Source organism: Malus sylvestris, chromosome 1 (assembly GCF_916048215.2).
Source record: "Malus sylvestris chromosome 1, drMalSylv7.2, whole genome shotgun sequence".
In the NCBI taxonomy this organism is placed as follows: Eukaryota; Viridiplantae; Streptophyta; class Magnoliopsida; order Rosales; family Rosaceae; genus Malus; species Malus sylvestris.
Window position 1 is genome coordinate 20,819,260 of NC_062260.1, and position 20,514 is coordinate 20,839,773.

The 20,514-nt window shown below is 35.0% G+C and overlaps 1 protein-coding gene and 1 pseudogene across 15 annotated transcripts in view; both read left to right on the top strand.

Annotated features, from left to right (window-relative positions):
- LOC126596155 (uncharacterized) overlaps nt 1-15,195 on the top strand; it is a 101,609-nt gene extending 86,414 nt beyond the window's left edge. For 3 of the 15 annotated variants that reach the window (XM_050262742.1, XM_050263258.1, XM_050262689.1), the window contains exon 12: nt 14,522-15,161. In XM_050262742.1, coding sequence (XP_050118699.1) covers nt 14,522-15,071 — 550 coding nt within the window. In that variant the 3' untranslated portion in view covers nt 15,072-15,161. Of the gene's footprint in view, nt 1-4,484; nt 4,806-5,014; nt 5,240-5,414; nt 5,714-6,045; nt 6,158-7,878; nt 8,143-8,271; nt 8,596-9,046; nt 9,335-11,586; nt 11,911-12,375; nt 12,658-13,748 lie in introns of those variants that run through there. The other 12 variants (XM_050263033.1, XM_050262965.1, XM_050262890.1 and 9 more) reach the window with 8 other exon arrangements.
- The window catches only part of LOC126614467 (cyclic nucleotide-gated ion channel 1-like), a 138,105-nt pseudogene extending 122,068 nt beyond the window's left edge, over nt 1-16,037 (top strand).
- Nucleotides 16,038-20,514: the final 4,477 nt, after the last annotated feature.

A 20,514-nucleotide genomic window follows, 5' to 3' on the forward strand; every position in this document is an offset into this window, starting at 1 on the left:
AAACCGTCTCCAACCGAGGGCTAGGCCAGAGGGCTCGGGAATCTGGAAGGGCCCCACGGGATCGGAGAGGGCTGGAGGGCTGGAGGGCTGGCTGCTTTCGGCCAGCCAGCCAGCCTCGGGCTGGCTATTTTTTTTTTTAATGTTTCTCAATATATATTATTTCTGTCGGTTACAACCGACAGAAATAACAATTTGAATTCAAACTTCCAACGGCTAGCGCCACTAGCCGTTGTAAATCCTTTTTTTTTTTTTTTTTTTATGAATTTAAACCTTTTTTTTTCTTTTTTTTTCTATAACATCCTATAACTTCTATTTTACAAAATTTGTTTCAATTTTTTTTAATTCTATTTTTTTTCCTATAACTTATATTTTACAAAATTTGGTTCATATTTTTTTCATATAACTTCTATTTTACAAAATTTGTTTCATATTTTTTTTTAAATTCCATTTTTTCCTATAACTTCTATTTCACAAAATTTGTTTCATATTTTTTTTAAATTCTATTTTTTTCCTATAACTTCCTAAGCCATTATACAACATTAAATTAAATTAAGTAACATGAAACAACATTAAACAATATGAAACAACATTAAATAACATTAACCGACATAAAAATTATATAACACTAACCAACATGATTTTTAAATAAAATTAAGTTGTAGTTTTTAAATAATAAATTATGTTTGGCCCTATGGCCCTTTGGCCCTCGGTTGGAGACGGTTTTTTGTGACAGGGCTAAAACGAGCCCTCTGGCCCTCTGGCCCTCGGTTGGAGACGGAGGCAAATATGGTCATGTACTGTTCATTAAAATATTAATATCTTGAAGAATCTTGGAGGGCCAGAGGGCTAAAACGAGCCCTCTGGCCAGCCATCGGTTGGAGATGGCCTTAGTTCACTTGCTGGCGTAGGTCTTTGTTCAGGCCCTTAATTTAAAGGGATTCCAATTTTTTGATAGGTGATAAGGGAGATTAAATTTAGAGATAAAATTTTAAAAAATAAAGAAAATAGAAGTTGATAATTGGTTTATTATTTAAATGTATGTATTCATTATTATTTGTGACACATCATTTAGTTTGAAAATTTTGTTTTTAAATTTAGTCTTCCTAGCATTTTTTTTTTGGATAGAAATGGGGACTAGTTGTCACATCCTAGCCCGGGCCTCCACCACATCCCGGGCTCGACTCTGCCGTAGCACGATATTATCCGTTTTGGGCCCCGACCACGCCTTCACGATTTTGTTTCTAGGAACTCACACGAAAACTTCCTAGTGGGTCACCCATCATGAGATTGCTCTCCAGCGAACTCGCTTAACTTCGGATTTCCGATGGAACCCGAAGCTAATGAGCTCCCAAAAGGCCTCATGCTAGGTAGAGATGGGAATATACATATAAGGCTTACATGATCCACACCCCTGGGCGATGTGAGATGTTACACTAATTGTGTGGCTCACTCCATATCGAACTTCAACATTCAACCATCTATCTAATTGTTTTTTTGTAAAGATGGTCAATGAATGAAGACTTATAAAATAGGCATAGTTCAAATCGTTAAAGTTCAAAGTAAAATGAGCCCTACAAATAGTCTAATTTTTTTATAAAAAAAAATAGAAATCACATTGGATAAAGACTTTGGGTCTTTGTTTATGGTTATTAGTTGCTTGGTGACGAGCGATTTTTTAGTATGTTCGGAACACAGGCGCAAACGCCGTATATTATTAAACAAGTAAAGGGACATTTGAAATTAGAAAATACATAAGAAAAATGAGTTATGAATAAAGGTGGCTGGAAGGAAGGGACAAAGAAGATTGAAAATTAATCTAAACGGGTTTCAATTATTTTTATAGAATAGATACTAGTTGTGGGGTTCAGTCCACATCAAATTTCAACATTCAAACCATCTATTTTTCAAATTGCATTTTATAGATCATCCTTACAAAATATTAGTCAAATCAAAAATATTTTAGGTATCTAATTGATTTTTTGTTAGAATGATCTATAAATGAAGACTTAAAAAATAGACATGGTTCGAATCGTTACAATTCGAAGTAGAGTGAGCCCCATAATTAGTACAAATTTTTATAAATAAAAAAAATCGCTTTGGATAAAGGCTCTGGGTCTTTGTGTATGGTTATTAGTCGCTTGCTGACTAGAGATTTTTTAGTGTGTTAGGAACATGAGCACAAACGCCTGTTATTAAACAAGCGGAGGGACACTTGAAATAAAAATCTTCTCTCTACTTGTATAATGACAAATGATATACCACCTCATATTTCAGGCACACTGAAAAATATATCCTGGATGTGATAGGTGATAGATCTTTGTTTATGTTTATTAGCCACAAGGTGAGATAGGTGAAAGTTCTTTGTTTATGCTTGTCAGCCATTTGCTGGCATAGGTCTTAGTTTATTAGCAATCTTAATTGTTGATTGAAAATGTTAACATGATTGTAAACTATCTAATTTGTTTTATATGTTGTAGTTTTTATATATTTTTTTTGCTTTTGAAATTAAAAAAAATACATAAGAAAAATGAGTTATGAAAAGAGGTGGGGGAAAAGAAGGGACAAAGAAGTTTGAAAATTAATCCAATAATTTGTAAAAGTCAAACCATCTTTGCAATAAAGAAAGCTTAATTTAGTACAATTTGGTAAATTGAGAGAGCTTAAAACAAGGGAGAGAGAGAGATAGAAACAGAGATATCTGGCAAGACGGAAAAAGTCCACAAAAGTGACAAAATCAAGAAACGATTATACAAAGTCGACAACATCTTTGTTCAATGATGCATCCAAATGATGTAATCAAGAAACAACAATACAGGAGTTAAGAAATATTAAAGAGTGAAAAACGAACTGTTTAAATTATATTTTAAATGAACACTTTATTTCTGTTGGTTCGTACTAATATTAAGGGCGATTCTAAGATAACTTTTTAGTCGTTTTATTTCAATTTTGACTAAAAAATAGAAAGCAAGACTGAAACACGCTTCAAGCACGTTCCTATTGATCGCCTGCATCCCTTTGGGCCTATTAAGGTTGGAAATGAACCAGCAATGACAAATTCAATTTAAGGATTAAAGAGTTAGTATTTCAAAGGTAATGCTAGGAAGATTAAATTTGTAGACAAAATTTTAGAAACTAAATAACATGAAAGTTGATGATTGGTTTATTACTTAAACGTTGATAAACGCTCGTTACTATTGGTGACACATAATTTAGTTTGTAAATTTTGTCTCTCTAACTTTACCCTTTTTCAAAATTTCCTTAAATTTAAAATATTTAAAACAACGTCGTTTTAAGAAAATTCGGTTCGATTTCCAGATCTGTGTTGGCTTTTGAATTTGTAGGATGCCTCGGTAACGGGATGCCTGTCATCCGCGGCTTGCTCACTTGTTGGGATTGAAAACTATGTTTATTAGCAACCTTAATTGTTGCTTAAAATTGTTTATTAGCCACTTGCTCACGTAGGTCTTAGCTTGCTGGCTGACTAGGTCTTAGCTTATTAGCCACTTGTTGACGGAACTGGATCCTCTCCGAGGCAAACCCTCGGGATCCTGCTGAGCGACAAACAAGGGCCGTTGAATTTAGATCTAACAGCTACAAACATGGGACTCATCTTAAAGTTATAATAATTGTAGCCGTTGGATCTAAATCCAATGGTCAATGTTTGTCGCTCAGCAGGATCCCGAGGGTTTGCCTCGGAGGGGATCCAGTTCCCCTGTTGACATATAGGTCTTTGTTTATTAGCCACTTGTTTATGTTCATTAGCTTGCTGACATGGGCGATAAGTGTTTGTTTATGTTTATTAGCCACTTGCTGATATAGGTCTTAGTTTATTAGCAACCTTAATTGTTGCTTGAAAATGTTAACATGATTGAACTATGTAATTTGTTTTATTTTTATTTTATACAGGTCTTAGTTTATTAGTACAACTTGGTAAATTTCTTTCAAGTCAATTTTAGAGAACGTGGACTACTGCATCTATATATCTACTTAAAATTGACATTTGAGTTATAGAAATTTGAGACCTCAAATTTGGTTTTCCAATTGGATTTGCTACTTTGTCTGCAAAATTCTAAAGTTCTAGCTCCAAGATTCAGTTTCTATTTTCTGCCGAAAAAAGAAAAGTAAGTTTGAGTAATTCTTTTTTTTGTTTTTTTTCTTTTTTATCAAAATGTGTGTCAGCAGGAGTTCTATGATTGTTTTTTTGGTGCAACCGGAATGCCGAAACACTTATGACAATCAGATTTGATGAACGATCAACAAATTTCAATCGCTAGACCAAATCCGAGGCATAAGTGCTCCGACACAGTGTCTTGAGAAATTTCAGTTGTTTTGAGGACAACTACTAATTATATTTGTTGTGTTTGTCCAGTAATTCTATTTCAAATCCAAAAGCCATGCCGCCTGAAGATAAATTAAGTTGCATCTGGAGAAAAAATCATACTGAAGTGTCTTTCTATCGAAAGTACTGGTGGAATAATATATTCATTGCATCGTGCTTGTGTTCCCTTTTTGTGGATCCATTATTCCTCTACGTTCCTATTCTTAAGGATGATTTCAAGTGCCTTATGTTAGACCCAAAGTTGAAGATAATCGTTCTTCTTTTAAGATCACTCACAGATTTTTTCTATTTAATGGACATTATTATTCGAATTTATAGATCTGATTCGGGTTCAATCGTGAACCGCGGACAACACCGGATGGATTTTAGTTTTGTACTGAAATCTTGTGTCCCAAGAATAGTCAAGACAATATGGGCGTCAAATGATATCATAATTGACATTGTAGCTCTTCTTCCTTTTCCACAGGTAAGAAATTAATTCCCTTTGTTGGAGTAATTGTTTTTCTTATTTGCTTAGTGTGCGGGCCAAAGCGAATATTTTCGTGTTAAATACACAAAACTGACACACTATGTAATAACATTTGGATGTCACATATATTTTTCTAGAGAAATTGTTAATTTTGTGTTTTAGACAACGTTGTTATTGATCTATCGATTTTCACTGTTGGTACCCAGGTGGCAGTTTTTATTTTCTTCTCAAAAATGTGTGACTTGAGATCTTTGACTCCAATAAGGATGGTTCTTACGAACGTTTTTGCTGTGTTGCAATATGTGCCACGAGTTCTTCGCATCTACCTCTCATCTAATGAACTTAAAAAGAATCTTGAAAAAGATGTTACAAAGACTCCCATATGGATTAAAGGTGTACTCAATTTCTGTATGTACACTATTGCTAGTCATGTAAGTTTCAATTTATATCCTTATTTATTTTTGTTTGTCAAATCAATTCTTATTATCCTTGTCTTAATTATTAGAAAGAGCATGAAATGACCATTTTGAAATAACAATAACATCTAAAATATTAATGATGTTGTATATTTCCTCCACTTTTACTGTTTGTTTGTTGATTTTTCAGGTAATCGGAGCTTTGTGGTATTTTTTTGCTATTCAACGAATGATGATTTGTTGGCATTTTGCATGTCGAAAAGATGATGGATGTGATAACAGAATTTTTGGTTGTCATGATCACCATGCATTTAGAAATACCACAATTCTAAATGATTTATGTCCTGTCAATGTCAGTGTCAATTCATCAGACACAATGCTCTTCGATTTTGGTATATTTGCTACTGTGCTTCAATATGGTATTGTAGGATCAACCAATTATTTCAAAAAGCTCTTGAACTGTTTCTGGTGGGGTTTACGAAATTTAAGGTTTGTACATTTTTATATTTGTTTGTTAGGAAATTTAGGTTTAATGCTCTTTTTAAGATCTTTGATTTATTTGCTATTTACATTCATTTTTCCTGTTGAAAGTATGAATCTCTCATTGAAAGATTAAAGCATTACTTCTACGAAATAGAGTCGAGCATAAGGACTCGGAGAAATAAAAAATCAAGTTGAGACTAAAATATTATCTTGGTTAAATTTTAGGAAGAATGAACCATAGAACCAAATAAGCCCTTTGAAAAATGGTTGTAAATTTGTGAGTTTATAACTTGAAACTGGTTATCACATATATTGATCCATTAATTTGATTTTCGCAGTTCCCTTGGTTCAAATCTTCAGCCCAGTGCAGATGGATGGGAGAACCTGTATACGATTTTTATTTCTATAACTGGCTTGCTCCTGTTTTTATATCTGATTGGAAATTTGCAGGTTTGTTTATAAAACTTTTCTTACACTTATCATTTAGTGCTAGTTAATCACTCCAACTAACATAAACTTGATCAGTGAAGATTTTCATATCCATTAAATTCACTCTAATTAACCTTATATGTTAAGTATTCTTGAATACTTATATGTCAAGAATGATTTTTTTTCCTGACTAAATTTGAACGCCATTTATAAGAAATTTTTACATGTAACAGAAAAACTTGTCACATAACGTATTATTCTACGTGTTATCATAAGTAGATGACATAGATGATATTCCCATTTTAGGATATAAATAAAAAAACAAATTTGCGTGTCACCATGTGACCGTTTTCTAGTTCTAGCTACATAGAAATTTTTGGTCATGTATGTTAGATTTTAATTGTGGTCCTTTGATTAGGTGCATTATTATGCAATTTAGTGTATAGGTATAATAAGATACCTACATATGTTCATGATATTGTATTCCATCAAAATAATAGATTCAAAAGCAGCTAGCTTTTTCAAACCTCTTGTAACTCAAGAAAATGGACAAACCAACTCACTCGAATTATTTTTGAGCTCAGATCTTCTGCACCCAAATTTGTCTATAGCTTTTCAGCGACTTAATCAGCTTTTGACACGTTTCCACAACTAATTCAATTTCAAACGGCGTAAACTTTGCGGGAAAAATATATAGAAAAGGACGAAGAACCCGGAATCCTCAATCTCCCACCCACAGATGTGATTGATGCGCTGGGCGACGTTCTTTTGTTCGAGCGGCGCCGGGCCCAAACGGATCGACTCGGCATCGGCTGGAGACGCCGCAACGCGGTCCCGACGCAAGATGGTGGGGGCGGAGGTTGGACCAGGATGTTCTATTATACGCCGCATCACGGATCGTCTTATCATGCGCACCAGTACCATCATAGTTTGGCGCCATACCACCTGACTGTCTACGTGCAGCAGGTATCCTCTTAATTTTTTTTTGCTCTCACCCAGATGTGGTTGATGCACTGGGTGTTGGGGTTACCCTGCACTTGCAAGTGCAAGACGGATCGATCGAAGGGAGACGTCAAGTTAATTGTCGGAGGACTGTCGATTCAGGCCGTGGACGTCGTAGCCTTTATCGGGGGACCTTGTGTTGCTCCAGAGGATCAGTGGCGCAGCCGTTGGGGGGTTTGTGGATTCTGATCTGGCGGTGTCTGTTGCTACCGTGGAGTGGGTGTGGCGGAATCAGGGTTCTCGAAGGAGACGACGGGATTTTTTCCCACACCATTCTTCTTCTAATGGGCGTCTCTGATTCTTTTACGGTTTTTTTCCTTCGAAGCCGTTTATTATCATTCAACTGAGTTGAGTTCAATTGGATTAATAGTATTTCAACCTACCCAATTCATTTATAGAACAGGTGGTCGATTTTGTACCCAAAAATAAGTGTTTAATGTTTCGAACCCAACCCATATCATTTGAGTTTGTCGGTTTAGTCGGTAGACCCACCAAATGGCCACCCCAACTTGCTAGTATTTATGTCTTTTTCTTATTTATTTGTCCTTTTTTGGTTACAATAGTAGTATTTCCTTTTCTTTTCTTTTTTCTCTTTTTTTTTTTTTTTTTTTTGTAATATAGAAAAAAAGATTAAACTCAAAATCAAATATAATGATGACATTCAGCTTCATTTGAAAAAAAAAAAATCTTATCCAAATGTTGATAATCTAATTCTTATCGATCTCTTACTTGTTGAATAGACATATATGCAACTTGAGTCTACAAGAACAGAGAATCACATGCAATTGAGACAGAAGATGAAAGGAAAAGATGACGAAATAGAATTGTGGTTATTCAAAAAGGGCATTCCCACCAGGTTGATTAAGGATTTCAAGTTGCAGATTTTGGAAAAGGTAAAACAAGCAGCTCAAGAGGATACGGATACTAATTTGGATAATATTCTCCCTCTTCTTCCTTCGGAAGTTCAAAGCCACATAAAAGAGCCTTTTGACAAGTTGAAGCAAGTAATTACTCACCTTGATAATCATATAAAAGGAGGATTGTATCTCTTTATCTTTTTAATAAGAATTTAATTAAGTCTTCCTATGGCTTTTCTTGCTTTCTCTCTGATAGTTTACCAACATGAATTCCAGGTGCCAATGCTTCGAGAGATAGATGAAGATGTGTTGAAAATAATCTGTCAGGAACTCGAGCCCGTGAGGTATACTGAGAACGACGATATTATTCAAAAGGATAAACCACTTGCCAAGATTCTCTTCATTGTAGACGGAGATGTATCCATTGAAGAGGGATCTTCTGATGATTCAAAACGAGGTGCAGGACAATTATGTGGAGAAGAACTTCTACGTTGGCCATTCTACTCTTACTTCCCTGACAAAACACCGTTGGCAACTAAATCTGTCAAGGCAATTGGTGTTGTTGAAGCCCTTGCTCTCAACGCACAGGACTTGCAAAGTGTAAGCTCTTAATCAAATGCACATTTCCCATATTACAATTGAGCATCCATAGTAAAATTAATTGGGATAAGAGAGAGATCCAAGAAGTACCTTTACTTAAACTGTCGGATAAGACTTTCATGTTTTCAATGCAACCCTTCACGTGCAGGGCCATGTAAGCCTAATGTGTGGAGTGAACAACAAATATTGAGTGACACAAAGCACGTAGATAGCCTCATCTAACACCATATTAAAATTGAGCATCCATCTTAGTTAAAACCATTGGCAATAGAAGGGAGAGGGTCCAAAATTATTTAAATTATTAGGCAAAATTTTAGTTACTCTGACAACTTCAGTAAGCCTATAAGCTATAAGAAACTCTAACAACCTCAATTTGATTGTAATTTAGCTAAATTTTCGTTTACTTGAACTAATGAACTCTAACAACCTTTTTGTTGTTGTGGATTAATAGAAATATGATCAATCAGACATTGCAATAAAAGAGACGTCTAGACAAAGAGGAATGATGAAAAAGGAGATGGAAACAAATATAGATGGGTTGATACATAGAAAAGAAATTCCTGAATGGTTTAATCAAAGTGTAAAGTCACGGATCATGGAAAAAATAGAAGAACAAGTTCAAAATAATGCTCTTTATTGGGATAAGCTTGATTGGGATTGGGATCATCTCGTTTCTCATCTTCCCCTGGATTTTCAAAACGAGATCAAAAGGTGTATGGCATTGACTAAGTTGAAGAAGGTAAAGTTTCTTCAAATCCATGAATCCACGGCTTTTATTTTGAACAGAGAATTTGAGGCATTTATTTATTTATAGCTCTCTTCCCAATATTTCATGCATGCGCATGTGATATTACAACTCCCATGCATTTAAATACAGCATAACTAACGTATACTATACCAACCCCAACCTAGGGCCTAGGCTACATAACAATCTAGTCCCTGCCCATGATAAGGTGGAGCGTAAGTACATGAGACAGAAAAAAAAACAAACAAAAGAAAAAATTAAGATGTCAAATAGAAGAATTCGCCTGCCAATAAAGACTATCAACTTAGAACTTTCTAACCCTACCCTTTCACACCAATAAATTTTAAAAGGAAAACCATCCATTTGGATACTTTTGTATATTACTTGAAGCATGTGAACATTCATAGTTATAAGGGTTTTTATTACAAATGGTCCTTAAAATTGACCCACCCAATCAAGATGATCCTTGAAATTGGATGTCGCAAATCAATGTAGTCCTTGAAATTGAACTTTCTAACCCCTACCCTTCCGTCACAACTTTGTTAAAAATTATGTTATGTGCTGATGTGGCACATAATTGGGTTCCATAATATAATAAAATATTGTCAGGTAGATAAAAAATATTTAAATAATAATTAAAAAACCTATGCTATAAAAATGGTAATTAACTAAAATCAGGAAAAAAAATGCTATAAAAAAGTGAGTGGTAGAAATAGAAAAACGTGATACTTATAGGGTTGCAATAATGTCACTGATAGCAAAAGGATTATCTTTTGGATAATCTTTGGATACTGAACAGTCGGCATCGAAAATTTACTGACCTCTAATAAAACAAAGACACCTGTCCATTTTCAAGTCTCCATTCACACAACCAAACACCCTGGTTTTGTATACCAAACATCCTTCTTCTACCTTTCTCTGCCCACAGTCCCCTTCAGAAATGCAAAAACATTACAAATTCTTTCACGAAAGCTATTATCCACTCTCTGGATTGATGACGATAGGTCGCAATCATCGTCGTCGGCCATAACGGAGGATGACAATCACATTCGTTGTAGAAGAAATGGATGGGGTGGGTGGCAGAAAAGAGGGATTGGGGTCATCGGAGAAGAGAGGGTTTGCAACTAGGGATGGGCAAATACCCATCGATTATGGGTAACCGCGGTTACCCGCTCATTTAAATTTCACGGTTACGATTATGGGTAACCGTTTAGATAAATAAACGGTTATGGGTATAACCATTTACCCGCGAAATTTAAATGGGCGGTTATGAGTATTAACCGCGATTATAAACGGGTAACCATTTACTCATTTATTTTATATATGTAAAATTAACACAAATTATGTTCCCTATCAGACAAAACTTAGATCAATGCTATTGACTATAGTGCATGATTTCTATAGCTAATATAATATAACTTTCCTTAACCACTTTAAATTTCATGGTCGATTATATATATTATGTTAATATTTTACATTCCGAGTTAAATAACCCAAGAATATTGTCTTTTAACAGTTTTCGTAACCCAAGAATACTTAGCAAATTTTATATTACCTTCATTGCTAACAGTTAAAAATATCGTCTGTAAAATATTATTTCAATTGTTGGAATGGTATAAGTAAGGACTTAAAAAATTAAAATACCGAAATATATGATGAATGTACCTATAACAGTGTTTAATTGTTAGAAAAAGAAAATTATGACAAATTTTCCTTTTTTAATTTTCAAGTTGTTAAAAAAACACGTAGATGGGTGAAAAAGGAGTAAATGGTAAAAAAGATAGGATAAACGGGTTTAAAAATGATAAATGGGTAAACGGATACTAAACGGTTACGGTTAAGTGGATACACGATTATGGGTATGGTTAACCGTTTATAAACGGTTATATGTATGGATATAACCGTTTAGACAATTACCCAACGGGTAAATAGTTATGTGGGTATGAGAATAAACGGTTATGGATAAATAATCGCAATTATCCGTTTGCCATAACCGTTGTCCATCCCTAGTTGCGACTTGTGAGTGGGTTGCCGGAGAATAGAGCGAATTCAGTGTTCGATGAGGGTTTGGTTGTGTGTTTAGAGACTAGAAAATGGACAGTTGTCTTTATTGTATTGGACTACTAGAGGTCAGTAAATTTTGATATTGAACACGCCGTACCCAAGTATTATTAAGAATTTAAGTCATTGTTGAGGATTGTATCTCTTTTATCTTTTTAATGAGAATTTCTTCCTATGAATTCCAGGTGCCAATGCTTCGACGGATAGATGAAGATGTGTTGAAAATAATCTGTCAGAAACTCGAGCCTGTGAGGTATACTGATAACAACTTGATTATTCAAAAGGGTGAACAACTGGACAAGATGGTCTACATTGAAGACGGATTTGTATCCATTGAAGAGAGATCTTCTAATAATTTGAGACTAGGTGCAGGGGAATTCTGTGGACAAGAACTTCTACGTTGGCCTTTCTCCACTGACTTCCCTAACAGAAAACCGTTGGCAACTGAATCTGTCAAGGCAATTGGTGTTGTTGAAGCCCTTGCTCTCAACGCACAGGACTTGCTAAGTGTAAGCTCTTAATCAAATGCACATTTCCCTTATTACAATTGAGCATCCATAGTAAAATTAATTGGGATAAGAGAGAGATCAAAGAATTACCAGTATTTAAACTATCAAACAAGACTTTCATGCTTTCAACCAAATCCTTCACGTGCGGGGTCATTTAAGCCTATTGCGTGGAGTAAACAAAACATATTGAGTGATGCATAGCACGTATATAGTCTCTCCTAATACCATATTAAAATTGAGCATCAATCTTAGCTAAAACCATTGGGAATAGGAGGGTGAGGGTCCAAAATTATTTAAATTATTAGGCAAAATTTTATTTCCCTAATATGAGATTCATACAGTCTGACAACTTCAATAAGCCTATAAGAAACTCTTAACAACCTCAATTTGATTGTAATTTGGCTATATATTCTTTTACTGTAAGTAACGATCTCTAACGACCTTTTTGTTGTTGTGGATTAATAGATGTATCTTGAGTCAAACATTAAAGGAAAAGAGGAGCCTAGACACAGAAGAATGATGAAAGAGGAGATTGAGCGAAATATAGATGGATTGATACGTAGAAATGGGATTCCTGAAAGGTTAAATCATAATGTAAAGTCACGGATCATGGAAAATGTAGAAGAAAATTTTCAACAATATGATCATTATTGGGATTTGCTCGATTGGGATCACCTCGTTCCTGGTCTTCCCTTGGATTTTCAAAAAGAGATCATAAGTTACATGCCATTGACAAAGTTGAAGCAGGTAAGGTTTCTTCAAATCCATGAATCCATGGCTTTAATTTTGAACATAGAGTTTGAGGCATTTATTTATTTATAGCTCTCATCCCAATATCCCATGCATGCGCATGTGATATTATAGCTCCCGGGCATTTAAATACAGCATAACGAACATATACTATACCAATCCCAACCTAGGGCCTAGGCTACATAACAATCTAGCTCTTGCCCATGATAAGGTGGAGCATAAGTACATGAGACAGAAAAAAACAAACAAAAGAAAAAAAAAGCTGTCAAATAGAAGAGTTCGCGGGCCAGTAAAGACCATCCACTTGGTACTTTCTAATCCTTGTCTTTCACACCAATAAATTTTGGAATGTGCTATCTACACATCTTATTTTACTTCTCACACACTCTTTGATAATTTATGTCCATTGATCTTCTTCAATTCATCCAATCCGACGGCCGAAAATTAAAAAGGGGTGTGAAGTAAAATGGGGTTTGTGGATATTACATCCCTAAATTTTAAAAGGAAAACCATCCACTTGGATACTTTTTTATATTACTTGAAGCATGTGAACATTTGTAGTTATAATCATCCGAATAACCCAACAATGGTAATTAACTAAAACCAGAAAGAAAAGAAAAATTAAAAATATGCTATAAAAAAGTGAGTGGTAGAAACAGAAAAACGTGATACTTATGGGGTTGCAATAATGTCATTGATAGCAAAAAAATAAAATAAAAGAGTCATTAATGACGTTTTTATTGTCACAATTCATTTAAGAAAAATACTATGAGGTGATTTAAAAAAACAATCATTAACCGTCGTATTTTATGATCTACAAAGTATAATTTAAATAGATCTAAAGCCACAATACATCATTGCAACCGAGCAACAATCACCTTTCACATTTACATGGCCACCTTTTCTTGTAGTGAGCAAACACAAGAACGGTCCCAGGGCTGCAGATTTTAATTATATTTTAATAAAAACGTTGGAGATTAATGATGGATGGAAAGTTTTTAAAATTCATGAGTTAGTTATAGCTATATAATTATGTATTAGATTTTTTTAATATGTCAATTAAGTTACTTACATGTTATAAAATGTAGATGCCAGCATTCCAGTACATGAATGATGAAGTGATGAAAGAAATTTGTAGCCATCTTCGGCCCATGAAGTATAATCGTACCGATAACATTATTGATAAGGGTAACCCAATTCAAATGTTGTTGATTGTGGAAGGAAGCATAGGCCAAGAAGGTTGGGTAAAAGATGCAGGAGAAATCTATGGAGAAGAACTTCTGGTTTGGCCATTCTCGACCTCTTTCCCTAACAAAGTACCTACAGCAGCTGAGTCTCCTTTTGTAAGTACGGATGTTGTTGAAGCCCTTGTTCTGACGGCCAGTGACATGGAGAGTGTAGCCACTAAATTCCGGAAACATTTCATAAAAAATTACGGCAAATTCGTACGCATGGAGAGTGCATTCCCTTACGACTATTCTGAAGGGGATATTAAGAAGGCCACAACAAACTACACGTGTTTGAACAATCCAAATGAAGGAGGCTATGGAACAGTCTACCACCCAGAATTAAATGGAAGATCTGTTGCCATAAAAACGTGCAACAGTACTACTGGTGACCCGTTCATCCAGAGTCAACGTCTGGTTCATGAGGCATTTGTTCTTTCTCAAATCGATCACGAAAATGTGGAGAAGCTGTTAGGTTGTTGTTTAGAGACAACATGGCCTATAATGGTTTATGACCGCACCAATGCTTTGACTTTTGTTGAGCACTTTCACAGAAACAAATCAAAACTCTCGTTGGAATCACGAATGACGATAGCAGCGGAAACTGCAGGAGCTCTAGCACACATGCACTCCAGCTCAGTCATACACCGAGATGTGAAGACAGCGAATATATTAATAGATCATACAACTCACACTGTACAAGTTACCGGTTTTGGAGCTTCACGATTGCTTGATGAAGATGAAGGTGAAATGGAAGATCGAGTGTCAACTTTGCCAAGGACATTGGGATACTTAGACCCCGAGTATCTTGAATCACACATGCTAACAAAGAAGAGCGACGTCTATAGCTTCGGAGTTGTTCTAGTGGAGCTACTAACACGTCAAGAGTCAGTTTCTTCTAACGGGTCTGAAACATCCCTAGCAAACGACTTTGTTCGTTCAGTGCATGAGGATCGCTTGGGCCAAATTCTCGATGGTGAAATAAACACAGACAAGTTTAGTTATGAGATGGCCAAAAAAGTGAGCGAGCTTGCCGTGACATGTTTGAGGTCAAGGGGAGAGGAAAGGCCTTCCATGGAAAAAGTAGCTGAGGAGCTTGAGGGAGTAGTGCAAGCTATTATGAACAGGGTAGAGCATTCTACGGTGGACGATAATATATCTTCCGCTTCTAGAACTTCCGAGTGAAGTATTGATGTGAACCCGTGCGGCTGGTTTCAGTTTGAGTCTGTGCTTGTGAAATAATTGACAAGTAAGATGCATTTGGTAGTTTGAGTAAACCGTGGAATTTGGAATTAGTATCAAATATTGTAACCTTATATATTTTTGCCCCTTTCATTTATCTTTGCACTTCTCTTGGCTCAAACCTGGAATTATCTATTGGCCCCCACAGAAATCCATAACTCTAAAAAGAGATGGCCGAAATTCAGAACTAGAGAACCATAAATAGAATCCACTAGAAATTGTGTCTCGTTGTTGTAGGATTGAAAATGAGATGCAACAAACGTAACTTCATTTCAATAGCAAAAAAGAAAACTGACATTTGGTTCAAAAATATTAGAGGAAGTATAGGTCGTAATGTGTGACATGCAAAGGTGCTACTAATTCAAATTTCCAACATGCTCAGCAAATTTCTAACTTTTCAGAAGTAATTAAATTGAAACTAATAGATGTTTCTTCTGCATACTGATTATTGAAGATTCGTTGAGAAGAATGAATCCGTAACTTACTTAGGTTTCAAAGTGGACTACACCATCCATTAATCTAAACAGAACTGTCTCAGCAAAGCAAACAATTTAATCTCATTCCTCTAGAAATGGCATGTTTTATTACTTCACAAAGCTAATTTCTTCCGAAAGATTCAAAGCAAGTTGTTTTTAACATTAAAATACCACAACATGATTAACACATTAAACAAACAGTTTCTCCAATTACTAAACAGTTTTATTAATATAGATTATTTTCTTGTACAGAATTGATGTATCAAAGCAAGTGGTAATTATCAAAATGAATATGTTAACATACTCTTATAAGCATAATCCAATAACCTAAATATAGTGTTTTAATCGATATCAACAATAAAAAACAACGCAATTGTAAACATAAATTTAGGTGCTTTAATGGTTAAAAACCATGTAAACCGCCTAGACATGAAAAAATAAAAAATATATGAAAATTAAGGACGGACTTGAGCTCGGAGTTCACATAGAACTTTTAAGAGTAGCAAATGCTCTATTGGATTGGGTTCCTTGTAATGAGATATCTCCTCTGCACAAACAACACAATGGCAAAAATGTTAGTCTATTTAAAAAATGAAAACAAATTAAATACAGTAAACGATGCTAAGATGAATAAAACTGAAACCCCAGACAACAAATTAATAGCTGGGAAGAAAGGGGAAAAAAACACACATGAATAAAATTTCTAATTTTCGACCACCCCTAATTTATCATTAAGCTAAGTAAATACACGACAAGCTCAACACAATCATAACAATAAGAATTTTCAAATAGTTAAATAAATATCAACTACCCTACACAGGAATTGAACATTATTATCACTACCATGTATTCAGTTTCATTTCAAGCTACTATCTAATAAAACCTTTCAGTCAAGGTTTCTGTAAATTAATTTCAATTTGAATAACAAAACTATTTTTAGTAAATTTCTTTACATCTTATTACAAATTATTACATCTACTCGGATTTTTATACACTGAAGATAAAGTTAAAGTCCTTACGTCACAATCTGAATTGAGATCTAGCTCATTGAATCACTATTCAATGCAAGGAGAGGTTACACCGCTCTTGTGGTCCTCCCTTCAGGGGATTGATCGTGCCTCCTCCCATTGAATACTGGTGGTGAAGCCCTACAACGCTTAAGGCTTTGGCTGTTATGAGGACTCCTCAATCTTCTCTCCAAACTCCTTTCTCTCCTCACGGGTGATCGGGAACAATTGCACATTAGAAAAAAATAATCGAGTTTCAGCAAAATACCCAGACAAATGATATGCATACATAGAAATTCGATGTGAAGAACAAAGTGTCAGCTGTCGACTACCTGACACTCTCCCCCTCCTCCTTTTTCCAGCCTTGGGACCAGCAGCGTACAGTTTCATATGAATCCATAACTTGTACCTGTGTCTGATCGCGTAAATAATCTCCGATGATATTACCTCTCTCAAGTCTTTGGTGGTATTACAAAACCAATATCATCATCTATGGCAGTCTGTTGTAGTCAAAGTGTCGCAGTAGTTTCTTAGCCACGCAGAAGCAGATTTGAGGATATGATGTTCACCATTGAGGAGATCCTGAGCCATTTGCCTCCGGATAAAAAGTCTTTCACATGTAACTGGAGAGCTTACGGGTCCCAAAGACTATGCACGCACTCAAGAAGCACAAAAAGGAGTTACTACATTTGTAGTCAGATGCAACATCATGTAAACCATAGAAATGATTATATTAAAATTCCACTCTCTTCATATGTTTATTACTGCTTCCCAAACGCCTACGACTTCTCCAGTTATAAAATTCCTCAACTTCATTAATATCTCAACCAAAATGAGTATGTTACTGCAACACTTCAACTGATTAAATATGGGTATGCTTAAGAATTCCTTCATTCAAAAGAACCGTAATTGGTGTATGCTTTCGGAATTAATGCATTATCATAGAAAATAATGAACTCTTGCTTAGCTTAGCTTAGACAAGTTCTGTAAACGAAGGGGGTAAAAAGTTATCATGTTCTGCAGCTTCAATCTCTCTGCTGCTGTTTGTTAAGGGACATCAAGCCAATCGACCACCATGTTCTGCAGCTTCTTTGGCCAGGTCACTAAGTTTTGAATATTAAGAAACAATCAATAAACTATTTGCAGATGAGTCATAAGGTTAAATGAGCTCAGAAGCATATTAAGCAATGCATGCGAGTAAGTTAACATGAAGAGAAACACACCTTGAGGAGAGGCGCAACATAGAACACGAGCAAAAGCACCAAGTGACTGAGGAATTCCTCTCCCTTTTCGGCTACCGGACCTAACTTCCCTATGTCATCATACGATTATTGTAATCAGTAAAAGATTTTCATCACAAGATATCAAGTCATCACACGGATAACTGCATTAGTTAAACAAGACTGGAAATGGAACAAAAGAAACAGAATATTTGACTTCACAGAGTACCACTAGATACGGGGGAGAAAGGCCATCATGTAGGCAAAGGAACAAAAAGAAGGGAAAAAAGGAAATAAAAGAGATACAGTGCATCACTACCAACTTGATAGTGAAAGAATCCATTGAAGAGTCGAAACCATTGACATCATTACTGATTGGTCTGTGATGTCTCTTCAAAAGTTCCCACTCCATTTCACGAAGGCATCCTTAACATTTACAGATTACATATAACAAAACCATCATCCAGAACGTGTATTCAGTAACTTACTAATTGACACAGGAGTCTTCAAGCAAACTTACTGAACAAAGAGATTATAAATACTCAACTAACTGCAATTACTATGCTCCCATGAAAGACATCCAACTTATCAAAGAGGTTTTTAAGCAAGCGCTAGATCAAAAGTAGTCTTGCTCTTCGAGTCAAAGAGAGAATAGTTTTGTTACCAAAAACAAACTTCTAGTCAAAGTGTTAAATCAAAGTAAGAAGTGTGAATTAAGCAACAGAAACATTTTCCCAACACAACAAAGCAATCATTGTGACTATAGTGAACTGAAATCCAAGACTGACCCGGTCGTGGATGTTGTATGAAAGTGTAAACCCAAAGTCCAGAAGCAGGGTAGCATTTGAAAATTTTCCGTATCTTATCAATACCTATACAAATATACAAATTGAAGTCCAGAGTTACAACTTTAAACAACTACTTCTGCAACGTAACCATAGTCACGAACTGCCGCAGAGGATGTTTCCGTGTACCATCCATTCATACTAATAATAGGAAACCCCAAACTTCCAGTAATTTCTAAATATTAATTCCACAGCATATCTCAAGTAATATTGTGCTTTTTACTCTAACATAGACCCCGTGTTCATGTGTTGTGATCCGTTATCTGTTAACATACCCATTCAACCGTAACCTCATACTCATTTACCTATTTACCCATTTACCCTTTTTTACTCATTTACCCTTTTTTTTTTACCCATCTACACTTTTTTTTTTACCCATTTATAGGTACATTTAACATGCATTTCCGTATTTCAATTTTTTAAGTCCTCGTACCATTCCAATAATTGAAATTATAGTTTACGGACGATATTTTTAGCTATTATTAATGAACGTAATATAATATATTTGGTAAGAATTTATACTAAGTTTTCATGAAACTTTAATGTCCCTCATTCAAACACATAATGTTAAGAGTATTTTACACTCTTTGCTGATTAATTTTGAGTTTGATGTTCGCATTCTAACAGTAGTTAATAAGGATTTTTTTTTTAATGCAACTCGGGGTAATTTTTTTCTCTTTGTTTGTGTGTAAAGATGTGGAGTTTATACTGTTATTTTTTTTTAACAAAATTTATTGATTCGGGCCTAGCCCCAAAACAATATATATTGTTACTGTATAACAAACCTCATCAAGCGGTATTGTGCATGAACGCAGCTAGCTTTACATATATTAAATAAACGGTTAAATGAGAACCCATTTATAACAGCTGGCAATATACATAACCACTTATTTAAATTTACTTGTAAACTGTTATACGAATAACCGTTTATTTTATTTTTTAAACGGTTACTAACAACTGTAATAATAAATTTTAAATAGACAGGTAACCGCAGTTACCCATATTCGTGAGTATTTTGCTCATCTTTAGGTGTGAATAGTGCTTTTGTGTCATTGTAATGGACCGGGTATGGGCCAAATTGAATAATAGAGTACAAATTTTTGGGTTGTTGTGGCCATTTCAAGTGGAAGGACATGGGCTGATTTCAAGTGGAAGGACACGGGCCCTTTTCACCTTTCTATTTTTTGTGTTTTTTTTAGTCTTATTTTATTTTATTTTCTATGAAAATGGTGACAGCTGGCAAGAGTGGTGGTGAGAGTTGATTGTTATGGCCACTGGAAAGGTAAGATGGTTTTAAGCTGGAAAGTGATTTGTTAGGTGAATAATTGAAGAAATGGGTCCCAGTTTTGAGATGCCCAATTAGCGCGTGTTGTGAGTATTCAACCTGATTTAATCTTATTTGACCAATAAAAATACATGATTTAATCTTTGTTTTAAACGAGAGATTTTTCTGTAACTGGTATACGAGGTGATACACCACGTGTCGCTATTCAAATGGTGTGATATATGTGCTAAAAAGTTAATAACTTTAAAATAAAATTTCTCATCATTCCTATTAAAATACATAGTATACTACTTGTATTCCGGTCACAACGAAAAATTTCTCATTTTATATTGAGCTTCTCCTTCATAATTGACTTTTCCTCATCCCAAATATAGATTTGACGGATGAGGATCTTTTCCCAATCCTTTTGCGAAGATCTTAGTGATCTTCACATTTTAAGTTCTTTTTAGATATTATTTGTGTTTAATTTTAAATAAAAAAATTCAAAATAATTTATAATCGCACGATATATAATGAACAGCTAGGATGTGAGGATTTATATGACTCTCACAAT